Here is a 23583-nt window from a genome sequence, read left to right on the forward strand (position 1 = left end):
GTTTGTAAAAACGGATTAGTGCTTTTATAATATCTGCTGGGAAAAATGAACGTGTCTCAACTCTGAGCCATCAACGGCATAATTCAAAAGAAGCTGCCTCAGATGGGACGTAGCCTTATCTGCTTCCATTAATGTTGCATCACACTTGCAAAGCTTGCAAAGAAAAGAGTCTGGACTTAAAGAAGTCCAGACTCTTTTCTTTGCAAGCTCCTTTGACTACGATGACCTGGATGACTGAGAACCTTCACAGACAAGCTATGAGCAAGAAATTGCATCAAAAATGCCAGCTGTAGATCAACACTCCAGTTTCAAGACAGTTCAATTTTCTGGCAATTGTGTCATGATTCACAATTTAAAGGGTTAAAATGTTTAGTTTTAGTTCAGCTTTTACTTGTTTTTATCTTTACATTTTTATCATCAATATTATAATTGAGCTGTATTTGTCAGGGGCAGAATTTCAAAAGTTTAGAAGCAGCGTCGCAGTACAAACACAACACTTTGCGAAGGCATTCGACTCACAGTCACGTAGACATCCCACATGTTCATAAACATGCCCATCAAAGCCGTGACTAAAACTGGTTAGAACTACAGTTTCCTCTATAATTTTATTGTATTTTTATTAGATTTTCCGAATGCACAGTACTGCTTCTCGTATCTTGCCGTAGAGGCAAACTTGATTTCTAGAGCAATAAGCTCCCCTTGCACCCAACACACTTTTATTTCTGTTTAGATTTGAAACACTGGGATATACTGGCATTTTCAAGCATTACACATAGTGCTGATACAGACTGTTTATTTACTGGACACTGCAGTGTTTCTCCAGGATCATTCAGACTGGCTGTGTGATGACTCAGGATACAGCGATGCCAGTATCTGCACATTTTTCAAGCCTAAACCAAATAAAAGTGCATTAAACTAAGCAGGAGTGGGAGGAGGGCTTACTGCTCATGAAATCAAGCTTTCGAGTCGATAGAGGCTCTTTGGGAATTTTAAGATAGCTTGTTAATTCAGAAAAACAGCAGTTTGTTATTTATTTATTCATTTATTTATGCTTGGCCAAGTGAATGTATTATACTTTTGTATGTAAGAGACTAAAAGGGTGTTGAGATATAAGATATCGGAAAATGGCATCCATTTGGCCCAGAGTATTCATCTTATTTCAATTAAAATTCTATAAGCAGCAAAATTTATTCAGAAAAATAAAGTCCTCATTTAAGCCAAGATATTTAGTGGCCTTTAATTTATAAATCCAGCTCCCCTTTGGTTAAATCTTCACTTCTTCTTCTGGAAAGAGGAAAATGCTTAATTCCAAAGGCTTGTAACGTGGATGTGCTGCTAATATGTAGGTCCAGGTAGTGTCTAGCCACGGGATAATTAACACGTCTGGATGTCTTGCTCTTCTAGTGTAAAAAAAAAAAAACCCTTGCAGTTAGTGAAATAATTGGTGGTCTGGGGTTTGTTTAGAATCACCGACGTACACTATTCACCTTTGCACGTACACGAGATATTTGTATTTATGTACTGTTTGGGTTCTGGGATAATGATGGAAGCAGAAACCCGTGATTAAAACTGTCATCCTTTCTTTTAATTAGGATCATTCCTAGTTATTAAAAAGAGTGAAATCAAAGCATTCCTCTTTTTGCTGAATCTAAAGGTCTCCCGTTTTAGAATCACTAATTAAAAGCTTTGTGCTGAAGCCAAATTAGTTTTATCTTCTTCTCTCTTACTTTTTTTTTTTTAATTCTTACAAAATGCTGGAAAGAAGCTCATCATTTTCTCACACAACTTGGCCCCTGTCGGCTTCTCGAGTTTCATGCGGATATATTTTTTGCCTGGACACAAAGAGATGGAGAGATTAAGGACACTGAAAAACCTTTCAGAAACCACAGCTCCCCAGAGGGCCGCATGAACCACGGAGGCTGGAGGGGAGTAGACAAAAAAAAAAAAAAGCAGTGAAGAAGACAATTGCACTCATAACCTCCTGGTTTTCAGGCTTTAGCCAACTTTTATTCTGTAACACAACAACTGAGCCGTTGTCTCACATAAATACGCACTCCTACTCAAAAGTGCTCCAGGGCCATTTTATTGTAATTGTATTGACTTAATTTTTCATTCATGAAATTATACCGCTCTGCCTCCTCGGAGAGCTTTACAGTCTCTGTTCTTCACTTTTGTTCAGTCGTTGCCATCTTGACAGTTTTCCCTTGTGAGGTGCTTCAGTGACAGCTTTGATGATTTGGGACTAAAAAACAATGAAATAACAGGACAGAGAATGCAAAGCTGTAAATCATCGTATTTGTTCTACTTTCGGATTATGAGGGTCAGCACTGCACTCAAATCAGTTTGCCTTGTACAGCCACCAATGTATGAAAGGCACTGTTATTTGGCTAATCCAGTATTAGGGGAAAAAAAGAAGGGAAAAAGACACTTATTTTATATTAGCATGGTGGGATTGTTTTAAAATGGAGCAATGGAATTAATTCTGTATATTCAATGTGCATCGTGCACATTTGACAGAGCTGCTTTTATTTTGGGCCAACATTCAGAGAGAATCCGCAACGAAGAGCAACGGCAGCCTAATAATTAGAGCATGTGTCAAAGTACTAATGGCATTCTGGCTAATTGAACTGTTTTCATTTGAAGAATATTTTTAAACACTTAATGTGTCTTCAGGGTGTGGGGAAAAAAGGCAAAATCATACCACTGTAATTCAACATTGTAGCCTCGGGGGACCAAGCTATTTTAACAAACACAATGACAGATTGGGGTCTTTTATGACCCACGTTATGCTATTACACACAGTGTGTTTTAATGCCACTATTTGTGTTTTACATTCACCAACCACTTTATTAAGTAGACCTGCTGAATTACTTGTTGATACAAGTGTCTAATCAGACAGTCACATGGCAGCAGCTTGGTGAGTTCAGGAATGTAGACGAACTGCTGAAGTTCAAACTGAGCATCATAATGAGGAAGGAAAGTAATTTAAGTGGTTGTTTACATCAGACGAGATGGTCAGAGTATTTCAGAAACTGCTGATCTACTGGAAATTTCCTGCACAACCATTTCTAGAGTTTACAGAGAATGGTCCGAAAAAGAGAGGATATCCATCAAGCGTCGGTTCTTCAGGTGATGTCAGAGGACAGTTGAGAATGGCCAGACTATGAGCTGGTAGGAAGGCAATAGTAACTCCGGTAACTGCTCATTACACCCGAGGTAAGCAGAGGAGCATCTCTGAATGGACAAGATGCGAAATCTTGAAACAGATGAGCTAAAGCAGCAGAAGACTGAAAACTCCTGCCAGCTAAAAACAGGAAACTACAGTTCAGTCTCAATTTCTGCTGTGACACTTGGATGGCACGGTCAGAATTTGGCTCAAACAACATGAACACAGGGATTCAACCCGCCCTGTAGCAACGGTTCAGGGTGGTGGTGTAACAGTGTGGGGATAGTTTCTTGCAACACTTTGAGGACCTCACTACCAACTGAGCATCATTTAAACCCCACTGCCCACCTGAGTATTGCTGTTTACTCCCTTCATGACCACAGTGTACCCATCTTTTGATGGCTGCTTCAACCAGGATGATTAATATGATAATATAATTATTGTTTTCAATCATGTTTGTGTAAAAAAAAGACTTAACTCACTCATCACAATTAATTGAGGCAATTATAGCCTCGCTTTGGAAATGAAATTCCTAAAGGCGTAGCTTTTGTTAGCTATAAGATATTGTAAACATTACAATAAATCAACAATAAAATTAAACACTTGCACACACAAAATAAGAAAAACATTTATATATTTTCAGGCCCTTAAATGACTCAAATTATTGGACAAATGAAACAAATATGAAAGGTTGCTGGAGAAGTAGTAGCAGAAGTATGCTGAGGTCACTTGCAGGTTAAAATCTCAGCGAAGTCAGGAGTAATCAGTGCACAGTTCAAAACTGATCCAAGTCTTTATCTTTATCAAATAAAGCAGTTTTAACATTTTCCACCTAAAGTACTATATATTAATACTGAATATTTACATTTTCAAAACAATATAACATACAAGCGCAGAGCGTCTTAGTAAGGAGGTGAGCCCTGATTACCATCAAACAGCTTGAAATTGTTTCTTTAAGACACTAGAACTCTGCTCCATTCTTCCAAGAGAGATTCCCTAATGTGCCGTGATGACATCGATGGTGTGCCAATGTGTCAAAACCCTCGTGACAGACATGTCTTGGCAGGATAAAGACGATCAGCTTTCCACTCAGTTGCAGTGACTCTTTCTTTTAAGGCGATAAGTGAGCCCGCTCCACGCCAGCAAAACGCTTTCAACAGAGCCACCAGATCACCTTACTGCAAGGGTCAAGGGTTCAGGTTTTGTTTTGATGTATGTGAAATGATGCATGAGGAATATTTGATTGGTACAGCCAGGAAAACAAGAAGTCTGGTGATGACTGATTGATTTCTGTCTTCCAACAAGGCAAACATAATGAAATAATGCACTGCCTGCGCTCACACATTGTTTGCGCTTACACATAACACATAACTGATGGGAGACAATGCAAGCGAGGGCTTAAAGCTGAGACATATTGATGCATAAATTAAATTAAATACAGTCAAACAGAGACAAATGCGATCTCAAAGCTTTAAGGACTGAGTGCCAATTAACGGAGCCAGCATATACATTAAACAAAATAATTACAAATCCATGCTTCATTTTTCTTATTATTAAAGATTAAAATAGCAGAAAGCTTCCAGAGCTGCACACAATGATCACAGTGATTTTTACATTTGTTGTCACATCCATAAAGTCCTCTTGTTCTTCAATATCTGTTGCTGATGTATCAAGGGCTGATATTTGGCACCTGTACGCCTGGGTCTTGGCTTGGATTACTATTATCATTATTATTATTATTTATAACGTTTATCAAAGTCTCTGCTTTCAAACTGAAAGTCCATTCTCGCTGTTTGTGTGAAGTGCACCCAAGATGAGATTCATTTCTCCTCGAGCTCTCCTTCAGGTCCATGAGTGATCGCCCTTATTTCCCATCAGGCCTGTGATCGATTTAGTAGTCACTGCTCAGTTAGTCTCTACTGTGCCAAGTTTTCTGCTTTCTGCTTCAAAATGCGGGTGAGCTTCCTGTGTAACGAAGGTTTGGGGGTTTTGTGTTAGTTGTCCTTTTTTGGGTCGGTTTTGAGATGTTTAATCATCATCAGGGTGGATTTTTCAAATGGTTCCTGAAAGATGAAAACAGTTTTTTGTAATTTTACAGCAATGATTACAAATAAATCCAGGCGGCCTGTATGACGCTTGGGTGATAAAGGTTTAAGCCTATGAGGTTTAAATGGTAACCCTGTAGAAAGGCACAATGGACATAACTTAGGAAAAATGTAAATAGTTTTTGATGTTTGTCAGTTAAAATTATTATTTTCTTTTTTGTTCCCTGATCGGCAAGACTTGGGAGAACAACTTAGTAAAAACAGAAGAGTTTGCCCGGAGTTCAGATTAGGGGTTGGACCATCACCGACGACGATTTAGACCTCAGAGGAGGCACCAGGATGACTGACACACTCGCAGGCCTTATAAATTATTACCACAGGCCAACACTGGCCTGCGGGCCACACTTTGAGACTGCTTGCTTCAGGGAAAGAATAAAAAAAGGGAAATCTAAGTGATGCCGTCTTTGTTTCCTGAAGATTTTTTCACCTTTCCTGCACAATTTTCTTCCGCCACCTTATCTCCTGCTTTATTTAAGAGGTTATGTGTTATTCCACAGACACACACACACACACAAACACACACACACAGGATGTATCACACACACTCACAGAGCTTCTCTTGCACACTCTCAGTGAATATTGCAGCAGTTAAGAAAAAAGGCAGTGCCTCGCTAAAGCCTTGATCCCTCTTACTTCTAACAGGATTTGACCCTTAAGACTTGGAGCATGACCCTCATCTGCTGCAATACCATCATCCTGTTTAACATACACTCTCACTATTGTCCTCCTGCCCTCACTCACACACAGTTCACACAAACACACACACGCACGTCTAGAAGCCCACACAAACAGGAACTCTGAGACATTTCAGGGACTCAAACCTTCACTGCACTCCAGCTCTACATACTCCCACACACACATACACGCACGGACACACTGTACCGCATGATGTAACACTAGCTTAATTTTACGCCTAACACACAACCTGATGGATCCAGTTAAATGTAAATCGCGAACAAGCGCTCCTGGCACTACAAAGAAAGAGGAGCGAAATAAGGAGATGACAAGGGATGGAGGACGGAAGGAGGAGGATGGATGGAGAGGTTTCAGTGTGGGGAGGAGGGAGAGGGGGGTAACTCTCTGTGAGAGGATGATACGATTGAATGAGTGAGAATGAGAGAGACGAAGGGGAAAGCGAGGGAGAGAGAGAGGGAGGCAGTGAGGATGAGAGGATGCAGGGAGATGAAGGAGAAGGAGAGATTGAGCAGGCAGCTAAGCACCAGATTAAACTCTGGGGTCGTCAGCTGTAAAACAAACAGTCCTTTTAGCAGGGATCAAATCCAGACTTAACCCCCCCCCCCCCCCCCACCCCCCGTTCTCTCATCCTCCTCATCCTCCTCATCCTCTGTCCACACGCAAACACACACACACAGAGGAGATAATGCAGCTTGCTCAAGTAGAAGAGAGCAGGGGGAAAAAAACAACAAGGATGACAATCTTGGTGGAAAGCAAATTCCCGTCTCAGGACCCATTTTTGTGCGCCACTACCTAAATTGCTCCTCAGGGAATGTGAAGTCTTATTATACCCTGGCAGAAGTCCTTCATTATATTTGTTTGTTTTTTTTATCCCCCTGCACAGTTCCTCTTGGTGATAGACTGGGCTAATATCTGGCACAGAAACACTAGAGAGTAAGCGAGGCAGAGAAGGGGGTTTTCCTCACATAGCTCTGTGTTTATATTGCATCTTTACTGTAATATTCCCCAGACAGTGCTGCAAGCCTCAGTTCTCTTTCTGTCATCTGCTTCTGGGTGCTGCAGTCCCATCAGTCCGAAGGCTCAATTTCCAAACTGTCAGCTTTTATACTCACTATGAGGCCACTTCCTTTGTTGTGTGTTTGTGTGTTTATGTGTGTCTCCAAAGTGTCTGTTTAAATCCACTACTAACAGCAGGATTTTTTTTTTACTGTCTATCAGCTGTCTTTGTTAGGACTGCTCTGAAGTTGAGTATTTTTGAAAAGTGGGGTTATTTACACCATGCCTCGTGGTATCATAAGGCAGTTTAAGAGTTAAAAAAAGAAACAAATTTGACCCTCACAATACACCTTTCAACCAGTTTGAGATGAAAAAGGATGGTCTTTTTTTGTGAATCATACATAAAGCTTCTCTAACAAAGTTAAAAGATCCAGAGATCTTTTAACTTTGTCTTTAAAGTGCCTTTGATTGTTTAAAAGGGACTTTAATCCCACAAGGTTTCAAAAACGTTTCAGATTTAAGAGCAAATATAATTATATTGACTTTTCTATCAAATGTAACCATTCAGTAGTTATTTGCTTAAGTATGATAGCCCCAGTTGTTCCTTTAATTATTTTTTGAAGGGGTTTTAAGTTGTAGATCACACAAAAACAGCAAAGTGAAGGCATCAGTTTGATGTTCATGTTCATGGTGTCAGTTTCAGCTGTTACATTTTACAGAAAGAGCAACTCAATAATGAATCAAGACAGCTAGGCGTAATAGATAATGAAATATAATTTTTTTAGTAACCCAATTTTTTTTTGATTGAGCAAACAATATTTAAACTAATCACAAAGTTTGTTTCAAACCAAGAACAGTGTTACAGCAGTTTCACTTCACAGCGAGAAGGTCCTGGCTTCAAGGCCTTTCTGTGTGGAGTTTGGATGTTTTCCCTGTGACTGTGTGGGTTCTCTCCCAGTACTCCAGCTTCCTCCCACACTCCATTGGGTCAGGTTAATTGGTGATTCTAAACTGACTCTATGTGTTAGCCCTGCAACAGATTGGCGACCTGTGACCCAAACACCCCATCCACCAAATTGGATAAGCAGAAGAAACTAAATGTAGCTTGCAGTGCATTTTGTTAAATTTAAATTAGTGTAGGAACGGCAACTGTCCCCAGGTTGGTCCCTTCAAATCATAGTTTACTGCATGTAATTTCCATTTTCTTAATTTAACTAATTATACTTTTCTGGGAAATATGAAGCACAAAATGAACAATGGCATGTCCCCTATTATCTCATCCTGTGCTGCACTTTAATAATAATAATAATAATACTACCAGCCGGCACATCTAAAGCTCATTAACATATTACATCTTGTAGAAATATTAAAATGACGATATGTAGTTTCAGGCTGAGTGCTGTATTTTAATTCCTTAGAATTTTATTTGGCCTTGTTGCCCGGCAACCCCACTAACAAGATTCCGAAACTCAAAGTGACTGTTGGTCGCTAGGAAACATCACATCACCAAAATGTAATTTTTATATTCCTTTCTGTGCGTGTGTGTATCAGTGTGAGTGTGTGTATCAGTGTGTGTGTGTGTGTGTGTGTGTGTGTGTGTGTGTGTGTGTGTGTGTGTGTGTGTGTTAATTAGTGAGCCTTAGAGGTGATGGTAGGAGTATTTTTTAACATTAGCTGCATATCTATTGCACCAACATGAAAGAAGTGTTGAGCTTTTCATCTCACAGGAAGAAAGTGAAATTACTTTTTTAAGACCTTAAAAGCAATTTCTGGATTCATAAAAAGACAGACTTTGACAACAGCTTAGATCTAATTAAAAGCGAGCCTTTAGCTACTTTAAATGTATCTGTTGCACAAAAGTTGTTTCGCTCTTAACTATCCAAAGTTGGATTAATGTACTTTAAATATGGAGGAAATCAAAACCTTTTATTCAAACCGAGTAAAACATGCTTAGACAAATATTAAATCAAAAAGCTCTGCTCGCATCATTCAAGCAAAAAACTTGTCCTTTAGGAAAATTAAAAAAGAATTTAATATTAGATGAAATAAAAACAAAAAATAATGAGTCATTTTCCAATAAAGTCTTTTTTGGGGCTGTTCTTTTTGCACCATGGATGAACCAGTCTTTACTTTTGTCAAACCCCTTGGGGCCTGTTTTACATCTCATGTGAGATCAAACCAGATGTCCTAGAAATAAGTTTATGTGCAACTCTATTATTACCTTCAAAGAAATGTAAAAAGAAAAGCCTGGCTTGATTAGGAAATATATTTTAATAAATTTAAAGCCAGGAAGAGGTGGTTGGGGTTGATGGAGAGTGTGCAAACATGAGATTGGATCATGTGCTTTTGCTTTTGTAACAAAAGTACTTTGGTTAAGGTTAAAGGTTAAAAGATCACATGTTGTGATTAAAGTCACTGTAGATTTTTTTCCTGTATGGAACCATACCATAATCTTTTAAAGCATTTGAGAAGTTACTCACTCTGCTCTGTCAGAGTGACCTCACTCATCATGCTCACCAAACTTTAGTTTTGTGTATTTTATAACATGAGACTTATGGCTAATATCAGTGTTCAGGAGTCTATCTGATCATTTTCCACATATTTAGATTTCATTTTAGATTTGCAGCACTGTGAAGGACACTGAATGTCAAATCCTCATTGTTTCTCCCTCCAAATACAGACATTTTTATATCGTAATGTAGCTTAAGTGCAATGTTTGCACCGGCTATTGCTCATAGTAAAATATAATGGCCAAAACATTTCCAAAGCCAGCTTAAAGTAGTAAACTAGTATGTAGTCTGTTGTAATAGGCTAAAAAAATGTCATCTCACTTCTGTTTTTTAAGGTTGAATTGAAGGAAAAGGAACTGAATGGGTTCTCGTATATGTGCAATTATCTATGTGTGTTTGGTTTCAAGCTCTGCATGTGACCCGGGGTCCTCAGGCTGCTAAAAGCACAACATTCAACTCAATTAGTGCTATGCATAATTGATAGCTGTCTGGGAGAGTATTTGTATTTACACTGGAATTAAAAGCCTCCGGTGTCAGCTATCACATCTAAGGGACGATAAGTGTATGCGGGTGGGACTGTGTGTGTGTGTGTGTGTGTGTGTGTGTGTGTGTGTGTGTGTGTGTGTGTGTGTGTGTGTGTGTGTGTGTGTGTGTGTGTGTGTGTTTGTGTTTTGTGCAAGGGATGGGGGACTGTATAGGGATGTATGTGCATCACAAGCCTAAGCAGATTGTTGCTGGGAGCTTCTCTTTATGTCTTTTCTCCTGCTGTATAGGGAACACTAAATCACAGCTAATCCACCAACAAATGCAGCAGCACAACATTTTGTTCGGGTTAAGTAATGTAGGATTAAGTCGTAACCCAGTTCTCACAGACTTGGCAAAATATAGATTTGGATGCTGTCTGTGTGTGTGATTGTCTTGAAAAGAAGCTGATATCAATATACAATCTTTCCAATACTCCATTAGCATAATTACCTGATTAAGAAACAAGTAGAAATCTTCTATACTTAGCTACTGCCGTTCACTAGCATAAATTGTGTATTAGCATAAAAAAAGCTATCCTAGTTCTATACACTTGTTACTGCGAAGTTGCTAGGCAACAAGCTGATAATAGCGTCTGGTTAAAATGTAATTCTGTACATACGTGTCCTGTCAACACAAAACTTGTCATTTTTTTTTTGTAAAGATTTGCGGGTTTACCCTTAGACTTACCTATGAGCAGATCTACACTGCTTTCAACTGTTTCCAGTTATAGCTTCATAGCTATAACTTCATATTTAACAAACACATGCGAAAACAGAACTGATATTTCAAGATTTACCGATCTGTCAAAATGTTCTCCTTAATGATGCGTAAACACAAGCACGGAAGAAACTAAAAGGAAGGTTTCAGTTATAAAAAGCATGTAATTTTCCTTTTTGAAGTTAAAAGAAAGGGAACAAAAATGGAATTAATATTAAAAAATAAGTCAAAATGACTTATCATCTGTACCTTACATCTTTGCTTTAAAGGTTTTGCGACTTTCAAGCACAGTGTTTCACTTGCTTGGTAAAAAAAAAAAAAAGTTTTGTTCTGTAAAATTATTTGAATTCTTCCAATTATAAAAGTTATTTGAAATGGATGTATTGTTATTAAAAAAATTGAAGTAAAAAAACTGATTAGAATCATCAAAGTATTTAGAATTTACGGTAATACATCTTCTAAACCATTTTAAGTCGTTTTATTTATTTGTCTAGTGTTGCATGCTGTAGGAATGCCCCCTCACCTTCACAGAAGTGCGATAAGTGCTCGAGGCCTGTGGGACCAATAGCAGGACATTAGCTTGAGCAAAATGTGTCACCGCTACCTCCACCTCTACACCGGCCTCCTGTGCCTGTGCGGCAGAGTATTGAACAGCCTGTTGACCTTGGCCAAAGTCACTCCTGTCAAGTGAAAAGCGGCTCTCGTTGACTAAAGTGTGGCTCCGGTATTGAGTTCATCACCTATTTGATTCAGCGAGGAAAAAAAAACCTTCTGTCACCTTCAGTCTGCTCAATCATATCTCTCTCCTCAGCTCACTTTAATATGCTCCAGTCATGACACAGAAGAAAAGTACCTTCACCTATTTCCTAACACCTTATTTTCTCGTGCTTTTTAGTTCCGACCCACTCTCACATATAATCATCTAATATATATATATATATATATATATATATATATATATATATATATATATATATATATATATATATATATATATATATATATGTATAAAGTTTAGCTAAATAACACATTGTGGTCCATATATGACTTCCCTTGGAAATTTGAATGATTTCTTTTTGTGGAATTTAAAGGTGCACTTAACGGCTCTGGCAAATTATAACAATCATTTGCCCCTATTTGTTTTTACACAAATTAACATGTTAATATAGTTAAAAAATAACTGTTCGATGATGATCTATCAGCAGCTAATCAAAGTTGCATTTCTAACTCATTAATGAGTGATGGTTTCATGTTTTGGGAGGGTTTTCTTCATTCACCATCAGTGTAATCAACATCTTTTTGTCATGCCCCAGTCTTCCTAATTCTGGGGCTGGGGGAAGGAGGGAGTAATGTTGTAGGAGGGAAGGGGGAGGTGGGAGTGTGTGTCTGTGTGCGGTTAGGGGGTGAGATGAGATAGAGGGTTTAAGATTCGGTCCATCCATCCTTCAGTCCTCCCAGATTGGAAGTGGGCCGGCAGACAAACTGATCATTGTTACTCATCTTAACGAAGAGTTTTCCACTTTGGCTCCAATCAAGGTAACAGGACCAATTGCATTATGATTACACTTGCACGGGAGCTTCTGAATTAGGCTGCTCTTTGTAAACAAAATAATTTTTTAATGATTAGTTAAATTTTGACCTTAAATTCACCTACTTAAAAAAAAAACCCTGTGAAAATGTTGTGCTTCTCTGAAATAATGATTTCAACTAGTTACCATTAGATTTATGGTGGAGTTAGAGTTGCATTTTAGGCACTTGGTGCTCTTATGGAGTAAAAAATTGTAGTTAACCACCAAAACAACCAATAAAAAGGGGGGAAATTTAAATATGAGAGCCAAAGTCTGCATAAAATTGCACAGAAAGCTAAACTAAATTAACTCTAATTCATCTGCAGTCCTCTTTTGATCCCATGTTTTAGTTTGTTTTTCAATCTTGAAGCGGAACAACTTGGAGCTTGTTTTTGTCTAATCATCGGCCTTAACAAGTGAAACGACTTTGGCTCGTCTCCTGCGGTTTCCTGATAATGTCCCTGTGACCCTGCAGTGATCATGTGTGAGAGCAGTGCTGCATGGGAGAAGGAAATAAAATAAGAGCTGAAGGCAGACATCGTTTTTTTTTTTTTTTTTTTGTTGCTCCAAGATAAGAGGATATTACAGCCGATGGAAGAGGGCTTATAGCAGAGGAGGCATCATTCAGTTGGGGGAAGAGGGTTATGTGAAGTACTTCTTGAAGAGATGAGTTTTCAGCCTTGCAGGGAAGATGGTGGGTGTCTCTGCTGCTGTGAATCGCCTGGGAAGGTCATTGTGTCTGTGGGCGAGTGATGTGTGTGTGTGTTTATAGGATGAAATTATAGAAAAATATAGAGTATTAAACAATGTCTGCAGGTAAAAATGGTGCTTTCACACATTTAAGCCACTGTAAAACCAGCTATTGAGTCAAATGCAATTCCAGGCACATTATAAACTGTCAGGGCATACATACACATTATATTCATTTACTTATATTGATCTAATATACAATTGGGAGATTGGCTTTGCCATTGATTTAATTTGTGGGTGATGGTGAAAGAATAAGTTGCTGCAATCAGCTGCATTTGTGCTTTGTTGTGATGGCTAATTTCACACCAGATGAGAGGTAATTAATATTTTTTATTTTCTTCTCGTTTCTCACCCATCAGTCCAGTGAAGACACTGACGAGTTTTATCTGTTTGTATTTTGTAACAGATGCAGTGCAGCTGCAGCTCCTCAGTCGGTCACCTTTCCTCACCTTATTGGAGCAGAAGTAAGACCGTGTGTGTCGGTGTGCGTTCATCTCAGTTATTTACATATGTGTGGGTAGACATTTGTGTGGGATAGCGTTCATATTTATGTAAGAGTTATTATGTATTCATTCGGTGCAGATCTTATTCGGATGCGTGATAAAAATAGATAAAACTGCGAGAAACAAAGGAATGATATGTCATCATGTCAGCGCCAGCAAGTCGTGCAGTCTTGATGCCGCCTTGACCAATCAGCAACTGATACAAGCTGCTCCATTTTGACCTTCGATATTAATATTTAGTCTGTACTTAAGTTAAAACTGAAGCTATAATGTCCATGAGCATACCAGCGTGAACATCTGTCAGTTTTATTTCCACCATCAGTTTACTTACTCGGGGATCTTTTAGGACATTATTCTAGTTAAGCAGAGAAGCTGATTTTGATACCAGTAAACATTCTTTTCAAGGAAGATTAAGAACAAAACAGTGGAGCCAATAGGGAGTCTGACTAGTTGACTAGAAGTAAATAAAGTGAAGAAGATACTAGCCTACTCACAAGAGGACAGAGAGATGGTCTGTGACCTCATCTTCAGTGATGGGCAAATCCTCTCCCTCATTACCAGACTCTGCTTCCACTACAGAAAGCTTTTCAATAGTATTGAGGAGATCCTCAAAATATTCTTTCCTCTGCCTGGCTACCTCCTGCTGTATACAGTGTAAACAGGAAACTGTTTCCTCCTCCTGAGTCACCTGACAGTTTCCCAGAATTGCATCAAGACTGAAAGTCTTTCTCCATGGTTTCACCAAAATCTTCCCACATGCAAGTTTTTGGCTACTGCCAGAGCTGCACTGGTTGGTCAGTACCTGTCAACTGCCTCCTGAGTCCCAAAGGCTAATCATGCTCAGTAGGACTTCTTCTTCAGCTTGACGGCTCTCTCTTCATCTCCAATGTCCAACATCTGGTTCTGGGATTACTTCCTAGCCAAGCACTTTGAGGCCACAACTCCATACAGCCACCTCAACAATGGAGGTGCAGAACATGATCCATTTGGACTTTATGTCCTCAGAGTCCCTCAGATTGCTACTGAACATCTATTAACCTTCTGGTTAATAGATGGAACAGTAAGCCTGTTCAGCATTCTCCCCCACTATTTGATTCAACTCACTGCAAGCTGGAGTTCAGTTCACAACTCTGCTGTTCTTCACCCAAGTGTTCAAAACCTGAAACCACAGATCTAAAATTATGATTGGCCTACAGTCCTCATGCCACCTGCAAAGAACACTCTTAACCTCAGCCATGATGCTTATTATAGACAAGCTGAGGTTAATCGAAGAAGTCCAACAATCCTCAAGATACTGAACTGATAACTAAGCATACCCAACACTGCTCGCTGCCTCTCAACAGGAGCAACTCTAGAGTAGTATGGAGTCCAGCCCCTCTACAGGCTCCAAAGCCCAGGCTGTGCATTGAGGCAAGACCGACTATATCTAGCTGGCATTTCTTGGCCACAAGCGCTAGCTCCATCCCCACCAGAGAGGTGACACATCAGAGCTGTTATTTTAGAGTTTATTTGCTCAGTTAAATTAAAATATGTTACAACTTGATCATCTAGTAATCCATTTTCTAACTCCCCCCCAAAAAACTTGGTCTTAACTTTTAACACTTCAGTTTTTACCAGCTTATAAACTATATTACGTATTATCAGTTACGAACATATTTGGTAAATGGGACATTTTTTATCAGCCAACAAGTTAGACACAGCAATTCATGCATGTATATAGTATTTGTATTTGTATTCTATTTTTATCTTATTGTATATTTATTTTATTTTATTCTACTGTATATAGTATTTTATTTTATTCTATTCTGTACAGTTGTGTACTGTATTTATTCTTATTGTATTCTAATTTTTGCCTCATAACTTTTGCACTGTCCACTCCTGCTGGGACAAAACAAATTTCCCACGTGTGGGACTAATAAAGGTTCTCTTATCTTATCTTATCTTATCTTATCTTATCTTATCTTATCTTATCTTATCTTATCTTATCTTATCTTATCCTTCCACTTTCTATCAAGTTCAGGGTCATGGAGCCTTTCCCAGCTGCCAGAGGATGATAGGCAGTTTACACCATGGATAGGCTGCCAGTCTATCACAGGGCTAACACAGACAGACACACAACCATCTATGCTTTAATGTATTCACGTCACCTTATTAATTTTGTTGAAGTTTACAGTCTTGTCTCAAATAGCAAAGCTTCAGACAGATCCAAGGACAATCTATTTCCTTGTGGAAGAATTTACAGATAACCAGCTTGCAGTAAGAAACCTCTGTAACAGATGAGCATATTTCTGAACCCAAAATAATGAGCTGAGCTTGAATAAGCTTGAAATTATTTTCTCATAGTCGCAGAGTTATTAGTTTGTGCTCACAGAACAACAAAGCTTCACGACCACCAAAACAAATGATGAGAAATATTCATTGTTTGTGCCTGTGTTTTTTTATGACATGTCTGGATGAAACAGAGATTCAGTTAAACTCCTCTACGACCAAAATCCCATTTGCAAAAATCCGTACAATCATTGTGGAATAAAGAAAAAGAAACCAAAGCCTATTGGAGTCACGATCTGATATGGTGATAATAAGATGTTATATTAGGAGCTTCTTTTCATGATGTGCAGCAATTTTTGTTTCAGCAAAAAACAACAACAACTTCCACACAGCAAACTTCATATATGTTTGTTTAACTCTGACAGAGAGGTGATTTATGGCAAATTAGCGTATTAGCATGTAATGTAACGTATGCAGTGGCGTTTTTATTCTGTTACATTAATAGCAGTTTTGAGCTTGTCACAAAGATTAAAAGAATAAAAAAAATCCCCAATCTGAACAAAACATGAGACACATTACCTTCTAGATATGAATCAAATAACAAATATTCATAATTAATCATTCCAATAATTACGTCTTCTGTCTTTTTCAAGGTAGTACAAGAAACAGCCACACTCACTGAATCTAACTGGATAAAGTCCACTTACCAGTAATGTGTTATTATGATAGTGTATTTGGCATTAAACTTGCAGTCTTTGTAATGGCCAACAGGGGGCGACGTGTGTGGTTGAAAAAATACATTCATTGTATTCAGTCGGTAGAGAAACAAAAAATAAAAACCTTTTTTTTAACTTGATTTATAAAAACACATTCCTGGTGAGTTTATGGTCTCAAATGCTGGTTGAAGTTTTATTTAATAAAATCTGATGTCAGTTTATTTTTTTCTAATTATGGTCCCATATGGAGGAATTAGGCAAGAAACCTGAGCATGATTTAAGAGTATGCATGCCCGGTGATCGCGTCCATGTCTTAGTTTAGAAAAACATCTGACTTCTAAAAAATAAAATCATAATGGTCAATTAAATGCTCAGCTCGTCCCATCATTTATATACAGTTTACAGCTCATGTTTGCTTACTTCTCACCTAACTTTAACCAATAATGCAAGATATTAACCCAGCAAATCAAAGTGTGATATAGCTTCCTGAGAAAAATGAATGAGCAACCTTAATGGGGACTCAAACACACACCACTGAATTTTAGATTGCTGACTTTCCTTGTTTCCTAATTGCTTCTCCAGCAGTGCTGTTTCCTGACTGGGCCTACAAACCCACGTGGTCGCCCGGCTCCCGACAGATCCAGCTTTGGCACTTCCTCCTCGAGCTACTTGGCCGAGGCGAGGGCGGGGCCATCGGCTGGGGAGGGGAGTGGGGCGAGTTTGTCATTAGGGACCCTGAGATGTTGGCCAGGCTGTGGGGCGAGAGGAAGGGCAAACCGCACATGAACTACGACAAGCTCAGCCGGGCCCTCAGGTGGGTAAATTAGCATCAACATATTCTGAAAACTTAAGATTTAAAATGAATTTAAGACAAGTAATGTTATAATATACATATTTTCTCATTTAATTTGATTTTGACTTTCCTGAAATTTATTTAAGTTTATTTGAATTTTCCCTGTAATGAAGAAAAAAAGACTGAAATAAAAAAAGTTATACAAACAGACTATATATATATATACATACATATATATATATATATATTTAACTGTGAATATGAGTAATCCTTTCTCTCCGTGCAGCTTCCTCCTCAGGCTCCTCGCCAACACATGTTGTCAAATTAAATTTTCAAATCTAAAATGCCCACAGATGCAAATCATGCCACCTGGAAAGCAGCAAAGAAATCTAAAGTGCCCTACAGGAACAGCAAAGCGTACCTTAGACACACACTTCAGAGTGTAGTCTTGACAGAGAAAACATTTTACTTCCAGATACTACTACAACAAACGCATCCTGCACAAGACCAAAGGGAAACGATTCACCTACAAGTTCAACTTCAGTAAACTCATCCTCGTCAACTATCCGGGATACCCACCGCCAGCACCACCAGCACCACCAGCACCGAGCCATCAGGTCATTCATCACGTCTTCACTTCATCTTAAAGGACTTTGTTGTGTGGAAAACTGGCTTCTGGGTTATTTTACACTTTATATAACACTATAAATACAGTGGAGTGGAATAGAACCTGTCATTTGGCCAGTTTTCCAAAAAATGAGTCCTTTAGGAAGAGTTTCATTCCTCAGCACTTTGAAAGAAAATAATTACCTTATTTGATATATAAAAAATGAACCAGCTCTAATAGAAACAATTGCCTCAACTTTATCATTTAATATGAGTTTGGCTGACTTGAATAAAAATCATTAGTGAAATTTTATCATTTAATGTAAAACCAAGCAATTGACTGGTCCTCTAAAGTAGAAGGGAGTCAGTGTGTTAAAGTTATATCATGTTCATGGGCAGCGCAAGGGCTTAGGTTACCTGCTAGCCTTTAAAAAAAGCACCAGACCTTGTTTAATTATTTGATACATTTTGTAGGAGTGGGGATTAGTAGGGAGGCGCTTTGTCTGCTGAGGTAGAAAAGCGCTGCATGAGCAGAGTCTATTTAAAAAAAAGTCCTGTTTTGGAATTAAACTCTTAATGTCATATATTCTAATTAAGTTTTTCAGATATGTGTGCAAAATATCAGGAACACCATACTTCAATTAACTTGATTAATGTCTTCATCATCTGAAGTCCCTTTTTCCTTTCAGCTCCAGGTGCTTTGATCCTCCGTACATTAAAAATAAATTAATCTTCACCTGGTGTTCTTGATGTTTTGTGCACTCTCTGTCTGTCTGCACTCTTTGCATTTCAACCATCCTTCCATCTCATTCTTCATATACCTCCATCCCTCCAGCTCGTCCAGAGCGGCTCTCTTCTATTCCCTCATCTCGCTGCTGACAGTGGCCTTCCTCTCTGTGGAAGAGCAGGGTCAGTGATGGACAGAGGTAAGGCACGAGGTCTACAGAGTCCAGCTAACACAGATGAAGACATAAAAAGCTGTCTTTCACTGCTCCCTTGCCACAAGGGGTCATTACAGCGGGTAGCTCTGCATGGTTGATATGGCAGAGTTTTTACACCGGATGCCCTTACTAATACAATCCCAAAGGGAATTTGTGTCGCTGGCTGAAATTTAACCAGCAACTTTTCACTCACAAAGCAAATGTGTCAACCTAATAATATACCACTGGAGGCACCAAGTGATTACAGACACATAATATGAGAAATCTGGCTCTCAAAGAGTCCCAAATTGCAATCTGTGAGAGAATACTTTGAAAAGTCTTTAATCATCTTTTATTTAGACCTTAGTGGTAACCTTGGATCATGGTGTGGGCGTTAAAGAGGCTGTTTTTGAATGGTTTAAATCATATTTAACAGGCAGGCTGGGTGTTTTTTTTATTTATCTATCATCACCTTCCCTCACAGGTGGGATCCCCCAAGGGTCCATTCCCAGTCCAGTACTTATTTCACTCTCTATGCTGCTGCTAGGATCAATTTTCAAAAAATATGGAACTTAATTTCACAGCTGTGCAGATGATTCCCAAACATATCTGCTCCTTGAAATGTAAACCACAACCCCCTTGAAGGTCTTCTTGGACCTCTTTGATGATATAACACTGTGGATGACACTGAACTTTTTTAACCTGTATGAGCCGAAAATAAAAAGTGGTACTTTTTGGAGCCCCTAACCTTCACGCCTTCCTTAACAGTCATCTTGACCTTTTTAAAACACCCTTTTGCAAAGAAACAAATAAATGTTATCGTGTGAGCTCGTTTCTTTTTCTCCTTCACTGACTTTGAGAAAATAATTTATGGCTTCATTTTGTTTAGTCTTTATTCGTGCATCACCCTGTCTCCAAAACACTGTAGCTTGACTCCTGAAAGGCACACATTTGCTAGGCGAACGTGCAAACTAATGCTCTGTGGAGCTACTAATGAGACGTGTAAAATTCATCAACTCTCTGCTGTCCCAATAACTGTAGCACTTCTCTTATTAACATCAGTACAAAAGCTGTGCACTGGGAGCTTCGTAGCATATCATGTGCAGGAAGGCCAGTACTTTTGTCCACATAATGTAATTCAGTTGACTCGGGACTACTTCTACCTCTGGATTAATACACATTTGATGTTCTTGTTCTTATATATTCATAACTATTTTGTAATTATTCTTTCCTCTAGTGCAGGAGAAGGATGGTGTGTTTAATGGTAAAATTGTATGTGATTCAATGAAGTCTAATAAAGGCTTTCGAGACCCAGACACACTCATCGAAAGGATCAGTTGATTGCTACCGTAGGTTTCATGGACTTTACTGAGAATTCTCCACTTGATTGTAATCAAGAAAGCTGTAATTGTAGTTTTAGCTGGACTGACATTACCTTGCCTTTCCACTGTCCTCATATTCACTCACTTTCACATTACACAACTCACTATTCAGTTGCTGTAAACTGCAGATTTTTAAACTCCTTCAGCTGCATTTAGTTCAATTTCCAATGAGACGTCATTTTGATGGCTTGCCTCTTCTGTAATTTAATGTATTTCAAGGTGAAACAGGGTGACGTGATGGAAAATAATGCAAGGAAGGAGTTCGATCCTGACCTTGAAGACTTTTCCTCCAGAGTGAATAAATTCATTCAGCTTGAACACGCATGAAAGAAAGTAAATGCTAAAAAATGCTCTGTACTTTGCACCTTGGAAGTTTTAATACTGCACGTTTCCTAGAAGATTGAATTTATGTGGGAAAGATGTTAATTTAATGTTCATTTACATGTCGTCATCCCCCCCCCCCCCAAAAAAAATAAAAATAAAAAAAAATCCAGAAACTTACGGTTTTACTGTAATATCAGTAAATAGCTCATAATTTGACATTTTTAATGAAGATTTAGACTCAAGATTGCTGTTCTTCTTTGTGTTTGATCTATTATAGACTTAAAATATTCACTTTAAACAGTTAGTTTAAATACTTAGAACCAGTTTTAGGTTCCCCCTGAATGGCTTTAAAGCCCGTTCAATGCATCAGAGTAGTGGTATTAATAAATCACTATGTGTTTGAGCTCTGCATGTGTCTCAGGGGTTACTTTTCTGATTGATTTGACTCTCACTCTGATTCCTGACAGCGACTCAGCCTCTGCCTCACCCCTTCCTGCTCCCGTGCTGCCTTCCTGAACCGCTCCCCGTGCCTCGGGCTCTCCACGGCCCTTTCCCCGTCATCTCCACCCCTGCACGGCCAGGAGTCAACCTGAGGGAGCTGGGGGAATTGAGCCTGAACGCTCGCTGGCTGCACAAGAGCCCCGCAGGGTGGGATGTGAACCATTACGTCAGTCGGAGCCTGTATGAGGGAGCGAAGCAGACCCAACTTCGAGATGAGGAGAAGGCAGCAGGGAGACGGTTAGAGTGACAAAGAGAAAACAAGCTGCAACAGATGGACTGCTTTCCCTCCTCAAATCTCTCAAACACAAGCTTTTTTGTGTGTTGTTTGAGCTTGTTGTACAATAGTTTATTATTCACTACCTGTGGTTTAAAATGCACAGACTTTGTGGGCTATTTATTTAGTTGGACCATGTTGTCTTCTTCTTCTTCATTTTTTTATTTTTTATTTTGCATAGAAATATTTATGAATCCTGCTTTTCTTCTGTCAGCACTTCACGCCACAGTAGGGGAAATGCACTTGTAAACAATTAACTACATGACACTTGTGTTTGGGTAAATAAAGCAGTGCACTCAGCTTGCATTATTTAGCTGTTTGTCTAGCATTTCACCAGCCCCCTGCTCCAGGCTTCATGAAAATAATACGAGCTCCATAAATGATGCATTCAAACAGGCCCAGGGAAAATCCTCTTGAAACGGGGGCTTTCGTGTAGTCTTTGCAGTGTCATTTCCAGGAGCCGGTGTTGTTGCAGTTACCACCCCGACACAACAGGGGGCAGTAGCGTCCTTGACAACTGAACCTTTCACTACACCCCATTTTCCCGGGAGAGCGCCTAAGCGGAGAGATGTAAAACAGCAGAGGTGCCACTCTGATCAGTAAAGATAGTACGCGTTATATTTGAGCTACTATTTATTTTTCCTGATATTAAGTTGTAGATTTTTTAAGGGGTGTTGTTAATATTGCTCTAAAGCAACATTATGGAGCCTTCAGAGGAATCTACATTTGAAGCATTTTGTCACTTTTTGCTTATATTTTGTTGCATTTAAGTTAAGGTGTTGTTTTTCAAGATATATTCATTTGTTTATTATATGTGTTATTTTTTTTCTTGGAGCATTCACTTGTACTTCTTTATGTTAAAGGATGGGTATGGTGCTATTACTGATCTGGCCTGCTTGGCATAAAACTGCTGGATGAGATGTTCCCTTTCTAAAGCTTGCAATGACAATAAAAAGAAGCTTAGACACACTCGGGCCATTTTTGTTCTCTTTTAGCCCTGTAACCTTTAAAACTCTTCTTAACTGTAATTTTAAGATGCTGTTTTGTCTATTATTTGGCTTTCAGTGGAAAGCATTTGACAAATGGCACATTCTCTGAGTACTGTCTTTGCTTGGCGCGTCTTGTAGTTGGAGATTACGACACACTCGATGGGTTTGTCCAGTGTGAATGAACTCATTTTTTATATATCTCAAATATCACATCACTTTTTGAGCTACTCTTCATGTAAAACTCAAAAATGACAAAGAAAATGACTGACAAAAATTGGGGAAAGCTGTTTGACATTCACTTTCCACCACTTTCTCACAGTTTTATGTGTATTTCTTTTACTTGTGGTAGTCCACTTGTAACTTTGTGGTTAATTTGGTGACACATTAACCATCAGGACACTCTGGCCCTTCAATAAAAGCCAAGCTTTACTTTTGAATATTACGGATTGTAATAAGTTGAGAAATATTTTCTGAATATCTGCAGAAATGAGATTAAAAAGGCTGTGCAGATCCCCATACAGAGGGCTCATACTATCTTTAAAGAGGGGTCGACACCCCTGGTTTGGAATGACTGTAGGTTTTCAAACCTTTTTTACCCAAGATCCACCAAAGGTCGAGGCAAAATGTCAAGGCTCATATTCATGTCACTAAAAAAATAGCCTCTATCTCTGCTGGTTCTGCTGTCAGATCAAGCCCCCTTTACTCTGCGTTGCTCTACCAGTTTATATAACTGGCATTCACCTCCTTATCAGACTGACCCTGGTTCCCTCATGCCTTTTTAGCTTGCTTGGCACCATTTTGGCAGTGTAAATTGCAGACTTTAAAAGTGTTTTAGCTTTTCAAAATGTTCTCCTCCTCATTATGAGTCATGGCCTCTGATGTGTACTTGCTGGGAAGACTGAAAAACACCAGGAATTAAATTCAGGTACCATTTAATACAGATTGCATCGGGAAACATGCAGCCATTGCAAGAGAAGTCTGACAAAAAATTTAAAGTACTATTTTTTATATACCTGCATGAACATAGCAAACCATTAGCTTTGTTATATTTTACTCATCTTGTCCATTCCATAGTGAGTTGTATACTATCTTAACAGTAGCGTAGAAGCTTTGACTAAGCACAGTCACATCTTATTAGTAGCAACAGAGTAGTTTTATTCAATACATGTTGTGTAGCTACAGTAAAAATATATTTTTCTTTGGGTAAACCAAGTACGTGAGTGCGCATGCGTACCGAGCGGAAACCGCTCGCTTTGGGCTCCCGTAGCGAGTCA

The 23583-nt window shown here is 38.9% G+C and overlaps 1 protein-coding gene across 1 annotated transcript; it reads left to right on the top strand.

Annotated features, from left to right (window-relative positions):
• Positions 1 to 14422: 14422 nt before the first annotated feature.
• LOC113010763 (uncharacterized) lies at positions 14423 to 21624 on the top strand. The gene is made up of 5 exons (XM_026149970.1): positions 14423 to 14504; positions 17103 to 17334; positions 17789 to 17930; positions 18755 to 18845; positions 21013 to 21624. The coding sequence occupies exons 1-5, from the start codon at positions 14423 to 14425 to the stop codon at positions 21291 to 21293; spliced, it is 828 nt and encodes a 275-aa protein (XP_026005755.1). The 3' UTR covers positions 21294 to 21624.
• The last annotated feature ends 1959 nt before the right edge of the window (positions 21625 to 23583 follow it).

The sequence above is a fragment of the Astatotilapia calliptera genome, chromosome 18 (assembly GCF_900246225.1).
Source record: "Astatotilapia calliptera chromosome 18, fAstCal1.2, whole genome shotgun sequence".
NCBI lineage: Eukaryota > Metazoa > Chordata > Actinopteri > Cichliformes > Cichlidae > Astatotilapia > Astatotilapia calliptera.

Coding starts and splice junctions, on each gene's coding strand:
- LOC113010763 (XM_026149970.1), top strand. CDS start 14,423: ATGTCCAACATCTGGTTCTGGGATTACTTCCTAGCCAAGCACTTTGAG. Junction 17,335..17,788: donor AAGCTCAGCCGGGCCCTCAG/GTGGGTAAATTA, acceptor TTTTACTTCCAG/ATACTACTACAACAAACGCA. Junction 17,931..18,754: donor CACCAGCACCGAGCCATCAG/GTCATTCATCAC, acceptor CCATCCCTCCAG/CTCGTCCAGAGCGGCTCTCT.